The following is a 17,193-nucleotide window of genomic DNA, read 5'->3' on the forward strand; positions in this document are numbered from 1 at the left end:
TGATTTCGATTCTTAATAAACTGGTACATGGTATGATTTAACACCCTTAACTGATATCTCCTAACTTCATTTGGGCTTATGTGAATACAATAACAATGACAAACACACATCAAACAAACAAGTATATGAGAAAGTACTTCATCAGCATTGAATTTAATGGCATTAGTAAGCATAAGAAAATTCAGTTAAATTTGTACTCTTCTGAATCCATTACAAACAGTAATTAATTATCCTACCAAAAAAAGAAAACAACAGTTACAATTTATTAATTTGTAATTTATAATAAATTGTAACTGTTGTTTTATTTTTTTCCTTTTTTTTTCCAAAGAGCTGGAAGGAGCTAACACTCACTACATCATCATCATCAGCTACTACTCACACAATATAAGATAATATTAAATAAATAAAACAGTAACGACAGTAGTAGTATCACATTTAGAACAAATGGATAATAAGATAGTTTGTCCACAGGTTTATGTGAATTAACATAAACTTTTGTTTGATTTTTATACAAGTTCACACTGAGTAATTCTTTTACATCCATCAACAGCATGGCATCAATGATACAAGAACGTCTTTTTTTTTTTTTCCAGTTTTGACTTCAGAATCTTGTAAGGAATTGCATCTGCCTGAGAAGGGGAGTCAAGGTCTCCATTAGTTTCTCACATGGATGATTGTGAATGCCTTCATATGTTGTCACAACAATGCTTGTGTCCTTCGATAGCCTCTGAACCTGCTTCTTCACGTTGCATGTATGGTGAGTGCACCGGTAGTAGCTTCTTCAAAAGAGTTTTAGTTGATTAGTAAAAGAAAAGATCAATAAGTTAACTAAGTACGAAGCAATGGTGATCATAATTAAGCATGGAAACTAAATGCAAAACAAGAATTATATAAGCACTTCTAATAGATGTGAATGACAAAACATAATGCATAGCCAACTTATTCCAAACCCATTCGATCAATGGAGATCTCCTTGTCTAGTAATAGAGGTTGTGGGATGGAATGACACACTAACAATGTATACTTTTTCTGATAAGAAAAAACAATATATACTTTATTTTCTCATTCATTTATATATCTTCACTTGTGGTTTACTGCAAGATAAGGAAGAACAAGACACACAGAACAAGGGAAATTTTTGAAAGTTTGGCCAGAAACTTAATTAAAATATAGCAAGTATTTCAGACTTCCAACTAGTAGAAGGAATGATGAACTTGAAAGTCTAAGGGGAAACTTCTCATGGAAGAAGGAATAATTTTCTCTTAATAAATGTATAGAACAAATGAAAACAAATGTGAGAGAGAAAGCAAATGAGGAATGGAATACAACCAGAAGGAAGAAGAAAAAAAAATCTAAATTGAGCATCAAATGGTTGCTTACCATGTAAAAATAAACTATCTTAAGTAAAAATAAATAAACAAATGTAAGAAAAGGAGAAGGTTGAACCAACATTCTGGAAAGGTATTCTCAAACTTCAGCAAGCCCTTACTTGTATCTTTAATTTTATTTTGTTTAATTATTCTGATCATCAAATATATATTGATTCACCCTTCTGGTCTATCATATATTTGATTTGATGTTTCTTTTGTTTTCTTCAAAAAGACTCTATTTTTCAAAATGATTTTTTTCACTGATTTTTAATGTAGTATTATTCAGCCACAAGATTGCCATAACCAAACTGAGAAATCACTCCATAATTAAATTTTAAAATTCTAAAAAGATGTCCACAAAGTTGATTCTTTAGATGAATCCTTTTAAAGTGGTCCATGTATTTAGCTGAGTAAATACTTAATGCATGCAAGTATGGAAGGTGATCTGAGCATTGTAGAATCTTTCTTTGTGGTCCATCTTTGATCATTATATTGTGGTGTATTACATAGCATTAATTTACAAATTTATTTATATTAATTCACTAAAATAGAAGGTGTTGGATTATGGGTAACTTAAAACCTAACTATGAAATATAATTGAAAGAAAAAAAGAACATAAAAAAAAGGACATATTACATATAGAACTCCTAAATCTACAACCAATTATATCTACTACCTTTAAAAAAAATCAATGACAAATACCCCTTATGTAATTGATTTACTTTTAAGGATAGTAAATGTAATTGATTGCAAATCAGAAGGTTTATATGTAATTTGCTCCAAAAAAATAAGCTACAAACTACCACAATGCAAAGATATACATAATCAAACAAGATACTTATGTCCAAAGTCGGATAAAAAGAGCAATGGTAGAAGAATTAGGGTTACCAATTAAGTCATGTCATTTATTCCACATTGGTCTTTTAATGACCATTTACAACCACAAGTTGACAGCGATATCCACATAGTTCTGTTGATCCTTTTTTTTTTTTTTTTTGGTTTGCCAATCCCGGTTTTCAAGGCCTTTGCCCTGACTAATTCGGTGTTTGACCCGGGTCGCACACTTGGCTATAGTGGGCGAGTATCCCAGTGGGGATTCTTTGCATCCACAAGGTTTCGATACCGGAACTTTACTTAAGCGGACTAAGCTGCTTACTACTTGGACCAACCCCGTTGGTACTATTGATCCATTTTAGATGATGAGTTTCAATGTATTTGATTTACTATAGTTAATTAACTAACAAAATTTGTGTTTATCCAGATTGTAGGTTCATTTAATACAAGGCAAAAGGAGCAGTTGAAATGGTCATAGCTTAGAATGTTCTCTTAGTTAATTGTAAAATTAATAAGAGTTCCTACGGATCTTTATAACACCACTTAACCAAATTAAAATCGCTTGGAGATGGGAAATCTCCATTCCTTCACCTCCTAGGGGCTAGAGTTTCAAAATATTATTTAACAGACAGTCAATATTTCAGATGGTTTTCAGTTCATGGCATGGAAAGACTCTCTCTCTCCTCTCTCACAAAAACTAGGGTTTGGGGGCAGGAAATCTCCATTCTGTCATCTCCTAGGGGAGGAAGAGTTTCAAAATATATTTAATATCCAAGTCAATATTTCAGATGGTTTTTAGTTCATGACATGAAAAGACTCTCTGTCTCTCTAAAACTAGGGTTTGGGGACAGGAAACCTCCATTCGTTCATCAACTAGGGGCTGAAGAGTTTCAAAATATACTTAATATAGTATATCTAGTTGATATTTCAGATAGTTTTCAGGTCATGACATTAAAAGAAGAAAATATATCAAAAACATCAAAGAAGTAGAAGGATAAGAAAGGCATACATGAACATTAGCTTATGCATGATTAAATCTTCAAAAAATATTTCAGACATGCAACATCTACTAATGAGAGCTAGCTAGCTATGGCACACTAATAAGATCACCTCGGATAGATGCTGTTCTTCACAGCTTTCTGCCCATATTTTCTCCATCGATAACCATCATCAAGAATGTCATCAACACTCCTTGTCTGGAAGGCAAACCTTCGGGGAGTCACCTTCTTAGTCCTGCTCATCTTACCTTTATCCTTACTTCCTTTCTCTTCTTCAACATGACCGCCAACTGATGCAGAGGCAGAACTCACAGGGAGCATCAATGGCGTTTGATGTTGATTTTCAAATCCAATTGGGTTGGAGAGGAAGTTAATCCAGTCCATCTCTGGAATTATTTGTTGGGGAAGTTGATGGGGTTGGTGCAGTTGGGAAGGAGCTTGCATTGAGGTGGTGAAGAGGTATGGTGTGTTATGGTTTGACAACAATTCTGGGTTTTCTCTTCCTTCATCCATGAAGGGTAGGGTAGGCTCTCTACTGTGAAAATATGGACGAGAAGCTTAGAGTTTGATGGTGAAGGAGAGAATTTATCCTTCAGCTTAAAGGTGGTGGAAGGTGAAAAGAGGTTGGGCAGAACCTCTAAGTCAGTTTTCCCAGAAAGAGAAAGACCCAGAGAGAGAAATCGATTCATACATTTATAGTTTGGAATGGAAGTAGCAAGTTTTAACTTTGGTCCTTGCATCCAAGCCAAAGCCAACTACATTTCACCTACTTCTGTTGAACTGCCCTATTTGAAAGGAAACGTGCACTACATCAGATATCGTTATCACCGAAGCATGCAGGAGGGTTACGTACGCTCCTGTCTCCATCCATTAGATCAGAACAAACACATCTCATTGGTTGGCTTCGGATGGTCTCCCCGTTAGGGTTAAGGTCCCTGCTCTCTTTACGTCTTTTGATCGCATATTACGAGAAGTCAACATCGGTTCCATCTCTAATTCATTTTGACGGAACTCAAATGTTGGCCACTCTTATTGTGTGATGAAGAAATGCAAGATAATCTAATTCATTTTGACAGAACTTCGATGTGGACCCACTCCTATTGTATGATGAAGAAACATAAGAAGAGCACAAACCTTCACCTGACTGGTAGAAAATCCCAACTCTGATGGTGAGCACCTGCGAAGGGGGGGGGAGGGGAAACAAAAGGAACTCCACCAAAGGAGAGGGGGGGGGGGGGGGGAGCGGCGCGGACGCGGGGGACCCCAGATTTAACCCCACATTTTGAGGGTTTTGTGGGAAAGTTGGGAAAGTAGTGGGCCCCCATCACTCCACAACCCTTCCTTTCCCTCCCACCCCACCGTGGGACCCATATGTTTTTTTTTCCCACCCCACCTTTGCAAACAAACGCAGCCTAAGGGAGAGGTTTCTACACCTACATGAAGTGTAAAAGGTAGATATGTGGTCCTTCTCTTCTTGGTCATTACTATTAATTTGATAATCTTCTATTCATCCCTTTGACGTATGTTGGGTGAGCAATTTTATCTGTGCTGTAATTCCCACCTCAGATACAATGGAAAACTCTTACCAAAAAAAAGCCAGAACCCTAAGCATTCATATAATTATTTTTTACCCAAAAATATATAAATATATATATAATTACTTAATTACATCTTTTTCTTACCCAAAAAACTTTATTTATACCTTTAAAAAAAATGTATTACATCTCCATGTAATTATATAGTTGAAAATTCATGTCTGATTTGCGTCCTTATCCATTTGCACTCCAAGAATAACAAATAACAAAGTTTATAGCAAGAGATTTTCGAGAAAACCCTAGCTTTTGGAAATTTTCAAGTTTCACTTGTTTTAGTTTTGTACATAATAAGAATATAACACATAGATACTCCAGCATGACTGAGGACCATGGCTATAATTTTTCCAACCCCTGTTTGCTACTGCACCAGCTTCACCTGCATGTCTGGGATGTTCACGTAGAGTCAAAAACAAGGAGAAGCTTTAATAGCTGTGATATCTTCAATGTTTGAGCTTAAACTACAGTGGTGTATAGCAGTACTTCTAGCTGCAGACTCTGTCCTTTATGAAATCAAGAGGCAGGATTCAAATCTGACCCAGCCTGGTTGTTTGTCACCTAAACTGTAATCGAATTACTTGCAGAAACACATGGTGCAGCCATTCTTGAATTCCGGCAAAGGGGAGCTTCTAAATAGTAGTTGCACCATGACTTACAAGGTGTTGAGTTTCCTGCACAGCCTTCCTACATGGCCCCAGGTGCTTCCATGGGCAGCTTACCCTGGAGCCCAATTTTGTCCATCCCTGTCATCTGCATGGAAAGTTTCAACCAAACAGCATTACCAGGTCTCTGTGGTGCAAGATTTTCTACAGTCCCATGAAAGGTTGAGTAATAACATGCAACCTAACAAGGTCTGCCAAATCATATCTGTTGTATGTATGACAATCATTTTCATTCCCCTGCATCTTGTAATGAGTATCTTAAGTCTGGTACATAGCCCATGGCCTTCATCTTGTCCCATAGTTCATCTAACTTGGAGTATATGTCTTCCTTCTGTGGATGATGTTGATCTCCAGCAAAAAATTTATGCACTCTACCTTTCACGGATATCCAACTAAATCCTGGTTCTTTTCGCACACTCCTGTCTTTCATCATATTTCTTAAAATAAGCCCGTTTTTCACGCTACCCATTTCGATATATGTGTTCGCTAGAAGTACATAAGTTGCTGAGTGCTCAGGCCTCACTGAAATGATTTTCTTGGCTGCAGCCTCTCCCAATTCAATATTTCTATGAACCCTACATGCACCTAACAAGGTCTGCCAAATCATATCTGTTGGCTCAATTGGCATGTTGTTGATAAAAGCCATTGCATCATCCAGACGGCCTACACGACCCAAGAGATCAACGACACATGCGTAATGCTCCATTTCAGGAACCAAGCCATACCTTTCCTCCATTGATTGGAAATAATGGATGCCTTCATCTACCATCCCTCCATGACTACAAGCAAACAGCACACACAGAAGGGTAACAGCATTTGCCTTGATACCTGATGCTTCCATCATCTGAAAGTGTTCAAGTGCGCTCCTTGTTAAACCATGGTGAGCATAGGCTGAAATTATAGCAGTCCACGAAACAACATCAGGACTATCAATTCCCCTGAAAACTTTCTCTGATTCTATTATGTTGCCACATTTTGCATACATGTCAATCAGAGCACTCTCAATGCACTCATGATCTTCCAGTCCTGACTTAAACAGGAGTCCATGAACTTGTTGACCATAATCAAGCAAACAAAGACTAGCAGAGCCTACAAGAATGCTGGCAAATGAGAACTCATTAGGTGAAAACCCTTCATTCCTAATCTGTGAGAAGATGTTCAGTGCCTTTTCCCCTTCTGAGCACTGGACATAAGCAGTCAACATAGTAGTCCAGGAGATCAAATCTTTTGTTTCCATGCCTTCAAAAACCTTTTCAGCATCCTCAAGGGAACCACATTTGGAATATGCATCTGCAATCGCATTATTCACATTCAAAGCTTTTGAATCATGTTCGGACTTTAGAACCTTCCCATGAACTTGCCTTCCAAACTGCAAATACTTCATAGCTGCAATTGCTTTGAATACGCTACCATATGTGAAAAGGTCTGACTCCACATCATTGAGACACATTCTGATGAAAAGTTCCAGGGCTTCTTGGCTATAACCACATTGAGAATACCCAGAAACCATAGCATTCCATGGCATATTTACTTGACAATCTATGAAAGTCTTATCAAACAAATGTCTTGCATCAGCCAAGCAACCACAATTTGAGTACATGTCGATGAGTGCAGTCCCCACAAGAATATTAGACTCCATGCCCAATTCATTTATATGGTCGTGTAGTTCTCTCCCTTTGCTGACATCACCCAACTTGGCGACAGCTTTCAGGACACTACCAAACGTAGTTACATTTGGTTCTACACCTTCGCTTTTCATTTCCAAGAACTGGTTGAACGCTTCTGCATGAAGGCCATTCGACATAAAGCCTGATATAATCGCATTCCATGTGACTTGGTTGTGCTCGCCCATGGTGTTAAAAATCAGAACTGAATCTTCAATCTTCCCCAACTTCAGGTACATGTTGAGTAGAGAGGTAGTAACATAAATGTGAGCCGAAAAGTCTTTCTTGATAATTTGAGCATGCACCATTTGACCCAATTCAATGCAATCCAGTCCAATACATGACTTAATGATGGCAGAATAAGCAAATTTGTCTGGCAAAATTCCAGAATTCTGCATTTCTCGGAAGAATTTAAGACCCTCATCGAACTGCCTGTTCTCCGTCGAACCAACAATCATGACCGTCCAAGAGAATACGTTTTTGTGAGGCATTTTATCAAATATCAACCGCGCGGCAGCAAAATCTGAGCATTTTGAGTACATATCAGCTACATGATTGAGAACCACTATAACCTTCTCTTCGCTAAAACTGGATTTCAAAGCCAAAGCATGAAGTGTTTTTCCTTCCCTTATTGATCCTTCTCTTGCACAATCACGTAGATTATCCACAAAAAACTGAACTTGAGATTGTTGGTCGGTTACAGGAACAGCAGGTTGCACTGAAATTTTGCTTCCAAGAGCAACAGGAGAGCTTTGGGTAACTGTATATGGTATACTCACATTTGAATTTCCAATCTGCAAAAAAGAAGGAAAAACCTCTGTTTTTATCATAAAACATGCACCAAAAACAAGACAATAACAAAAAGAAAAAGGAAATCCTATCATGCCCAGATGGACCGGAGTTGTCTGAATTGGAATAAAGCAGGCAAGAACGGAGACAACAAAAAATGGAAATTAATGGAGACCAGAATAATCAATTTATTCAAAAATAAATACAAGCAGAGAGAGCTTTACTTTATCATTTGCAAACGGTTCTGGAGAATGGCGTTGAGGATGAGAAAGGAAAACACTCGGTGTGAGAGAGAGATTTAGAATCATGTTCGAACGCTGAGGATTCAATAGAAAACGATCACTTCCTCCTCCTTGAGTTCTGCAGCTTCTGCTGTGGAGCAAGGATCACCAGTAATCCAGCGCGGACCAATATTTACTGAGTTCATGGGACATAACCCGTATCGGTCTTGGTTTGAAAACGGTTCGTTATTTTGTTCTTGAAGAACGAACTGTTGAAAAAGACGGTCTGAAAGAATGATTTTTACGTGGTCTAGCCAACAGAAATTATAAAATGATCCCAACTATGAAAGCCTCCACCACCCTGCTCACAAACCTCTAGGTTTCTCTCCTAACCCGTCTCTTTACTCAAAAACTAATTTTTCATATCATGGGTCCCAACAAAAATATTTGTGCTCATTTTCAAACTAGAATGAACTCTTAGCACAAAAACATATAAAAGCCCTGGTGTCAAATCTTCCGAGTTAGCAAATCATATCAAACTGGATTGTTCTAATTCAAACTAGTTAGATCTTTACTTGCTTGCAAATAACCTGAAAAAGAATGTTAGAAATGAAGCCGATCAGTTTGATTGACAATCCGCCTCCAACGATCAAGTCAATTAAGTGTTGAATGAGAGTAAGAGCCATAGTTCCTAGAATCCCTAGGTTTAAAAGACTAGAAAGCAAGAAAGTGGCAGATCGAATTGTATAAAATGAAGTGTCTTACCTCTTGCCCTCATCCTTTTGTATTTATAGGCTTTCTTACTATTCAGATCTCGTTTTGACTGTCAGATGCTTATCTCAGATCAACAATCACAATTAATTTTTCACATGACTCATATCACACTTTGACCACCAATTGACGTGGCGTTAACTGGTAATTATTCGTTTACCCATAACATATACAAAAAGTAATCTCCATAATGAAAACATTATCAAAAGCATACTAAATCAAATCATCAAACTTTTACAATTTTAACTTGCTTACATCAGCACAAACTTTGATTTCTTAATTGTACAAGGTGTTACTAATATATTTTTTCCCTACAAGGTGGGTTTGATTACTAAATTAGATAACTTAGGAAACATTATTAATAATAGGGAATAACTTAAGGGGTGCTGCTGAAAATTTCAATCCTCTTTTAATACCTTTTTTTGCGTGGCGAAATGTTCATACCAAAATTGATTTCCGACTCCGGAAAACTTTGACCACAATTTTTTGAACTGATCAACACAATCATGATTGCCCTAAAATCAACACAAGGATATCCTTGAAGAATTAATTTTAGTAACGAAAGGAATTTGATAGTTATAATCCACCCAAGAATGTTGATAGAACATTACTTGGTGATCGCCACATCCTGGCCTTTACAAAACTTGCTCATGTAGTCGAGGAATTCCACTGTATCTTAATGTATTTTCATCACCTTAACTGCAATATAATCAGAGAATGTCTCTTTCGACATGGAAACTGCAACTGCCCAATCAGAACACAGGCTTCTTCCCGTTTAACAACTCCATCAGATGACCTAAAACTTGGCTTCCAGCATCACGCAGACCAGAATGCATGAATTCATTATTTATCCACAATCTAATTCCTGCGATCTGTGCAGCAGTCTCCATAACCAGCTTGAAGTTAACATATGCATCTTCATAATAAACAGCAGCTGCAACTGGCACCTGCAATCATTTGCAAGAGGTTATGAATCACCAAAACTCATTATGTGCCATGATTTGATAACATTAGCCTAATAAATTAGTGTTCTATCAAAGCTTCAACTTTCAAGGTCGGAGGCCACAAAGCACCAGAAATGGGGCAAACCTTGTTATTATTCAAGGAACCAATGTCATATAGTGCAGGCCAATCATGCTTTTCAGCCAACAAATGAGCAGCTTCTTTCAGAGGTTTTAAGGCATGGATCTCATCAAACATCCAAGGAAATATCATCTGCAGTAGCAACAACCAATAAAAAATGCATTAGCTTAATAAACCCAAGGAAGATTAAACAACAACTGGAAACACAAAAAGCTGCAGTCAATCTGAAATTCATCAAGTAATAGAAGACTACCAGTCAGAGAAGCACTGACAATATCTGTAAAATGTACCAACATTTATGTATATTATGTGAAAGAATAACACTTTACAATATGTATGTTCAAGAACTCAAACTACTTGACAATTCAACCTCCAACCATAAAAGTAGGAATGGGACTAGAGAAGAATCATAACAAACTCACTCCAGTCACAAAAGATAGATATCCATTGTGATGAAGTGTCCCATCCAATCATTGCACAATAGTCTCATATAGAATACACATTAAGATATACACCCTCTGAGAAACCAATAGCAGCAATCTGTTGCCAGAGATGCATCTGCATCACTACTAGTATGTACTATACAGAGGTTAGACTAGTATTGGAGGCTGTAGCACCATTCCTGCTACTAAACTGAGAAATAAAAAGTATGCATTTTAACTATAGCCCACTCGATGGGTCATTCTTCCTCTCAAATATTAACATTTTCCCAATGTCTTTAGTTTTCTATGGACCTCAAACAAACAAATTGGTTTAACTTAAAATATGAGAGGTTAGACTACTACCATGTACTATACAGAGAATAGAATAGTACTGTAGCACCATTCCCATTACTAAACAGAGAGGTAAAAGGTACAAATTGAACTATAGTTTACTCAATGGGCTATTCCTTCTCTCCAATATTAATCATTTTCCATTGTCTACAGTCTTTATGTTTCCCAAACAGTACTTGTAAACTGAAGATAAGAAATGTATGTCATTTATTAGTTTTGTACATGATAATTCCACTGGTGCTTACCTCTCCAGTGAACAGGACGCAATCACCTTCTTTTGCTGCCTTGATTGCATTAAATCTGCTCTCATATTCAACCCTTATCCTGTGAGCAGACCACTGAGATGAAGCTCCCTACATATTGGAGACAGATCTAATTAGAGACTTTAAACATCATTGAACAACTTGAAAAGAAAAACTCTCATACTGGACTAAGACTTTGGTGAACATAGTTAAGGTAATGCCAAAAAAGGATCAAGATCAAAGAAGGCTACTTGGCAGTATATAGATTCATGCAGCACAGCATAGAGGGGATTTGTATCGAATGCAAACCAACCATCAACCTGTAAATAAAAAAGTAAATGAATTAAGTTCATATGATGTCAGAGCTGCCAAAGCCACAAACAAAAATATAATAAATAATCAAAGATTAAATGACAAATAATCAAATATTGGGAAGTACAAACACAAGGACATGCAAGCAACCAGGTCTTCTTTTGGTTTCTAAATGCTTTAGTTGCAGGATCCCTTGGAGGGAATCTACCAGCCATGTGTTGATTAATGGAGGTCCAGCCAGTAGAGTTTGGGATTACTTTTTGTAGAATCTTGGATGTTGAGCATATCCTCATTCAGGACGTGGGAGGGTGGATGCTTTTCTGGGACAATCTTACCGCGATTTAATGTTTGGGAACTATGCATAGAAGAGTACAGATTTCAACCACGTTAGGTGTATTAGAAATGAAGATGATAAAATGTACTAACAAGGAATGAGGATATTAAGGAAAGATGGAAAGATTATTTCCACAACCTATTAAAAGAAGAAACTAAGAGTAATAGAGTCCCGTAAGACTGCATTACCCATCAAATGCCATATGTCATTAATATATACAAAAAATTAGCATCTGAAGTAAAAGAAGTGAACAAAAGTAGGCAAGGCACGAGGGCTGTAAGGAGTTATAATATTAGCATGGAAGAGCTTAGTAATTTGCCATTTATCTAGCTAACCAAGCTATGTAATAAGATTATGAGCACAAGTAAAAGCTAGATGAATTGAGAAGAAAAATTGTGGTTCTGATTTATTTTAAAAAAATGGATTTAGAGCTGCCATAACAATAGATGCATAAATTAATAAGGCATACCATGAAACTATTTTTGGTGTGTGTTGGGGGGGGGGGGGGGTTACACAATTTGGATATTTATATAAGGGGAAAAAACCGAAAAAAAAAAAAAACTGGTGGAGTTCGTTGCAAGAAGGATATTTATATCTGGTGTGGTGACTAGTGCAAGAACTGCAGGAGATCAAGTTAGTGAATTCCAAATTCCAATTGGGTTACATCAAAGATCAGCTTTAAGCCCTTCTTTTTGCTTGCGCTTGCCTGGATGATTAAACTGGAGACATTCAAGAAGAGGTTCTTTGGTGTATGATTTCCACTAGTGATATTGCTTTGGTGGATGAGGCAAAATAGGAATCAACACCAAAAGATTTTAAGATAAGCAGAAAATAACTAGAGTACCTGGTCTGCAACTTTTGATACCTTAGGACAGATGATGAGGTGGAGAAAATTGATGAGAGAAAGATCCGCAAAGTATTGTGTGATCAACATATACTCTTCTAAAACTTAAAGGGAAAATTTTATAAAGCAATCATATGACTGCTAAGATATATGGTTCAAAATGTTGGGCTGCTAAGAAGCATCATGTCTTTTACCCACAAAAAAAAGAAAATTAAAAGAAGCATCATTTAGATAAATTCAATGTAGTGAGATGAGAACACTAAGATGGACGTGTGGCAAACAAACCTAGGAAGGATAAAATAAGGAATAATCATAATATAGCTAATCTTGAAGTAGCTTTGATACAGGACGAGCTATGAGAAAGTCATCTAAGGTGGCATGGCCATGTTAATGAAGCCTTCTGGTGTACCAATACATATAATTGATGTGATTCACGTTGAAGGAACCAAAAGAAACACAGGAAGATATAAAATGACCCTAGGAGAAGCGGTGAAGAAAGTCAAGCATAATTTAGGCCTTTTATCAAGTATGACCTCAAGGGGCAGGCTTGGCAGTTGGTGGACCACTAGTTGTAGCCTGAGGTCAATGCATTGACACAGCCTCTCAGAAAAAAAAATTGCTGGGGTAAGGCTGCAGGGGAAAACTGCACCCCCCCCCCTGCGGGACTTGGCTTGTGTGGAAGCCTTCAGCGCTGGGTTCACCCTTTTGTCAAGTATGACCTCAAATGGAATTTGATTAATGGGCAAGGAACCATGTAAACAACCCCACTTAGTTGGTATATGGCTGAGTTGTTATTCGTACATACACATATATGTGTGTGTAATGATGTTTTCCCTTTGATTGTGAACAAGGTATACTATGGTACTCAAATTTCCATCTACGAATTATACAATGGGATTTTAAAGTTCACATACAACTATGCATTTTTCTAATTCTCATATAGATTCTAATAATCACCATATTTACACTTCCAAGGAAATCAAAAGGAGAACTAATTTATATTTCTGAGAATTTCTACTCAGTATTCTCAAGAGCAAAGCTTGAGAGAAATGAAGATTAAATAATTACTAACAAGTTACACATATAACATGAGATCTCAACACCAATTTTTAACTTTGCATCATCAATGAAAAACAGAAGGCAATAGTTTCCTCACAGCTTTCAAGAAGAAGTAACTGATACGTTTTTGTGCTCCTGGAACTAGTATAGGATCCCAGACCCTCTCTAATCTACACTAAGCAGAAGAAAATGGTCAATTCAATGTCAATATGCAAATTACTCAAGAAATAAATGGATAGACCATGCCTTACAAATAGTGTAGGCGCTCAAAACCGCTGCTAGATCCCAAACCCGAAAGACCAAGGGCTTGCAATCCTTGTGGTGTAAGTATGCCTCCAGAAGGAAGAGGAACCTGTACAATGTAAGAGAATTGCTAATTGAAGCAAAGATAAATAGTATTGTATATTAGTAATAGGAAATAACAACCTATATAATAAGAGTTAGGAAGTTGAAGCACAGAGTTGTTTATGAAATGTAACAAAATTGGTGTATCCCACTAAAACTCAATATGCCATAAAACCAGAAGTGTCACATGGAGCCAAATGTTGGGTGGGAGAAGAGACAACACATACACACAAGAAATGCAGTAGAGATAAGAATGTTGAGATGGATGATTGGAAAAGGTAGAAAAGACACACTGGGAAAAAAATAATAAAAAGATCGAGGAGTGGCTTTGGTAGAGATATACTTGGTTCTGGCGGGGGAGGGGGAAAGGTTCTCTCGTCTCTCTATTTTTGTATTTTGGGTTGGATAAAGAAATTCATAACCAAAGGAAAACAAAATTTTTTTTTTTTTTCATACAAAGGAAAAAAAATCATAACCAAAGGAAAAAAAAAATTTTTTTTTTTCTTTTTTTTTTTTTGGGTAGGGGGAGGGGGTGTTGAACAAACCAACGCAAAACCTTGCATGAGAAGGCAAGGGCCTCAAAGAAAGTGGAGGACATGAATATCGTCAGGTTGAACAATACATAGCTATAGACAAGGCAGGCTGGTTAAATAGAATATTTTAATACTGCCATCAAAACTATTACACACCCCGCCTCCTTCAGATTCTGCCAAGTGCTTCACAAGATCACAAACAATTTCAATGTCATGAGGGAAGCGCTTGTAGTACTTCTCATTCTGACAAATAACCTGCTCAAAGCATGCTCTATAAACAGCGTCTGCTGTACATCCTTTGCCAATTGGAGGGATTCCACCAGTAAGGAGAACTTGTTTCAGTCCTTGTGGAGCAAAGCTTAAATATGTAACTGCACAGAACCCCCCATAGCTCTGCACAAAAAATAAGTTGCTTCAAATCAAACAAACTGCCTGAGTGTAGATGAGATATTGAAGAGAGAAGTTTTTCAAGCAATGCAGATCACAGAATTGCAGGAAAAATAGGGAGACCTATAATCTCTTAAATTGCATACAGTCAAATCTTATGTATCCGGATGGGAGTTACCTGCCCTAAAATGGTCCATGGTCCAGCATCGGGTACAAGACGTACCCGAATAAATTCAGCATCATTCACTATATTGTCCGCCCGAAAATTTTTCAAGTAGTCAACCTGCTTCTCTGCAGACGTAATTTGCAAGAGAGATGAGGCAGTCAAAGGAGTTGACAAGCCTGTCCCTCGCTGCACAGTACAGACCACATAAGAGGGTGCAAAGTGAAAAAATATCACCTTTTAGCATAGGAAGGTGGAAAGCAAAGTAATTGTTCAGCGAAAACATACCTGATCTAAAAGAATAACACGGTACTCCTCACATGCTCTCTTTATCCATCCACTGGCTTCAGTTGGGCGTGGACCCTCAAAACCAGGTCCACCTTGTAGGAATAATAAATATGGTAGAGCAACATCTTCCTTCCCAGCTGTATGGTTATTCATTAGTAAAGAAAATATCATATATAGCCAACATGATTATTTGCACATTTCATGGTCTGTTCAAAAATGCATCACAATCCAGGCCTAACTTAAAGCAGGAGATGATTGGCTTGTTAAATGCACATTTTAGAATGACATGAGGAAGTCTCTAGAGGCTTTCATACTTAATTCCATTTTTCTCCATTCTTTTGGGTGGCAAAGTCTTGTTTCACAAAAAAAACAGAATTATTTGGAAATGACATGTAGAAACTTTTAAGCCAAGGAGGGGATGAGGAGAGACTCTTCATACAGTGAAGTTTAAACAATACATTGACATGAGGACAGTCAATGATTTAAGTGTTGCATTGTTATTATACTCAGTGGCTGGCTTTCATACCATGTAAAATTTTATCATTACCCCTTTTTTTTTCTTTTTTTCTTTTTTTTCTTTTTTTTGGGGGGGGGGGGGGGGGGAAGATAGTCTACTTTCATTAAGTGATTTATTAGATAATCGAAACAAGATATGTACCATTTTAAAATTTGGAGGCAAACTACACAAATTTCAGGGTGGTTATGAGAAGAAAAGGGTTTACTAATTTCATTCATGGATCAAAAGGGAATGGAGGTTTTAGAGGTATAATGGAACGATAATGGGAAGATAATCTACTTTCATTAAGTGATTTATTAGATAATCGAAACCAGATATGTACCATTTTAAAATTTGGAGGCAAACTACACAAATTTCAGGGTGGTTTTGAGAAGAAAAAGGTTTACTAATTTCATTCATGGATCAAAGGGAATGGAGGTTTTAGAGGTATAATGAAAATATATGACAAAAGAGAATCAGTGTTAATCTTCAGAGAGAACTAAACTGATATGGTGACACCCAGAAGGAGATCATTTGATTCAAAGACAAAAAGAAGAAAATGCTTCACTATAGGCCTACAAGTTAATGCCAAGCCATACTTCTTTATCCATACAAAAATCTGATAAAGTTCATTGTAGCTTTTTTACAAAAGAGATTTCAATCACTTATTCTTCCTTGGTGATAGACGTAAATGAGTGAGTTCATTTTCAGATGCATTCACACATATGGCAACCAAAATGAGATAGTCAAATTGCAGGTCTGAAGACTCGAAAATGAAGACAGCTAAATACAAAATTTTGAAATATCCATCCTTTTTCTTCCGAGCAAAACGATTACGACTGCAAGAAATAAACCGAATTTTGCAATCAAAATTAATCGGATCAATAGAATAGTACCAGCCACGACCTCACGAGCGAAAATGGTGATCTTGGGAGAGTTGTGGTGATCGACAGAGTAATCGAGAGGGACGGTGAAACGATGATCTCTCAGACGGAGCCCCGGTACGGAAAACCAGTCGCCGGCTGTGTGCTCCGGCATCTCTTCATCTGCTCTGTTTTTGCCTACAATCATGGAGTGACCTGTTGCAGTTGATCTCACTTTCCTAACCCTAGTAAGAAGAGAAGTGGAACTAGTGGTGGGCCGTGCTAACAACCACAAGGTGCGTCTATAACCGTAACCGCAATCTTTGGAAAGATCAATCTCAGAGAGAAAGTTTGATGACGAAGAAGACAAAAAGCTACACCAGCGTAGGTGTATGTGTAGGAGCGAACTTCTCGCTGGTGAAACTAGCCGGCCGTGACAAACGATAATGGGAGTAGAAATTGAATTAGCTGCTCCCATTTCATTCTGTAGAATGGTCCATGGATTACTTTTTAATGCTTTAGAATGGAATCTCCAAAGCAAGAAGTGTCTAGTCTGGATCTCCCCTCAGG

The 17,193-nt window shown here is 37.3% G+C and overlaps 3 protein-coding genes across 4 annotated transcripts; all 3 read right to left on the bottom strand.

Annotated features, from left to right (window-relative positions):
• Positions 1–417: 417 nt before the first annotated feature.
• LOC149029857 (putative WRKY transcription factor 43) lies at positions 418–3,849 on the bottom strand. The gene is made up of 2 exons (XM_089151702.1): positions 3,315–3,849; positions 418–779 (listed from the first exon to the last, which is right to left on the bottom strand). Exons 1-2 carry the CDS (start codon positions 3,713–3,715, stop codon positions 602–604), a joined length of 579 nt encoding a protein of 192 aa, XP_089007828.1. The 5' UTR covers positions 3,716–3,849; the 3' UTR covers positions 418–601.
• A 1,062-nt stretch (positions 3,850–4,911) lies between these two features.
• Positions 4,912–8,278, bottom strand: LOC149029858 (pentatricopeptide repeat-containing protein At2g27610-like). Its single transcript, XM_089151713.1, has 2 exons — positions 8,134–8,278; positions 4,912–7,914 (listed from the first exon to the last, which is right to left on the bottom strand). The coding sequence occupies exons 1-2, from the start codon at positions 8,215–8,217 to the stop codon at positions 5,686–5,688; spliced, it is 2,313 nt and encodes a 770-aa protein (XP_089007839.1). The 5' UTR covers positions 8,218–8,278; the 3' UTR covers positions 4,912–5,685.
• A 1,144-nt stretch (positions 8,279–9,422) lies between these two features.
• Positions 9,423–17,161, bottom strand: LOC149029859 (alpha/beta-Hydrolases superfamily protein). Of its 2 annotated transcripts, none has more exons than XM_089142200.1 (10): positions 16,657–17,161; positions 15,265–15,401; positions 14,992–15,165; positions 14,583–14,819; positions 13,800–13,900; positions 13,646–13,718; positions 11,251–11,319; positions 11,003–11,110; positions 9,991–10,116; positions 9,423–9,848 (listed from the first exon to the last, which is right to left on the bottom strand). In XM_089142200.1, the coding sequence occupies exons 1-10, from the start codon at positions 17,099–17,101 to the stop codon at positions 9,654–9,656; spliced, it is 1,665 nt and encodes a 554-aa protein (XP_088998326.1). In that variant the 5' UTR covers positions 17,102–17,161; the 3' UTR covers positions 9,423–9,653. The 2 variants fall into 2 exon arrangements, with proteins under 2 accessions (XP_088998326.1, XP_088998327.1); XM_089142201.1 differs by having other exon boundaries at positions 14,682–14,819; positions 16,657–17,160.
• Positions 17,162–17,193: the final 32 nt, after the last annotated feature.

This window comes from Hakea prostrata, chromosome 1 (genome assembly GCF_041222555.1).
Source record: "Hakea prostrata isolate BN-2017 chromosome 1, UWA_Hpros_2, whole genome shotgun sequence".
NCBI classification, from domain to species: domain Eukaryota; kingdom Viridiplantae; phylum Streptophyta; class Magnoliopsida; order Proteales; family Proteaceae; genus Hakea; species Hakea prostrata.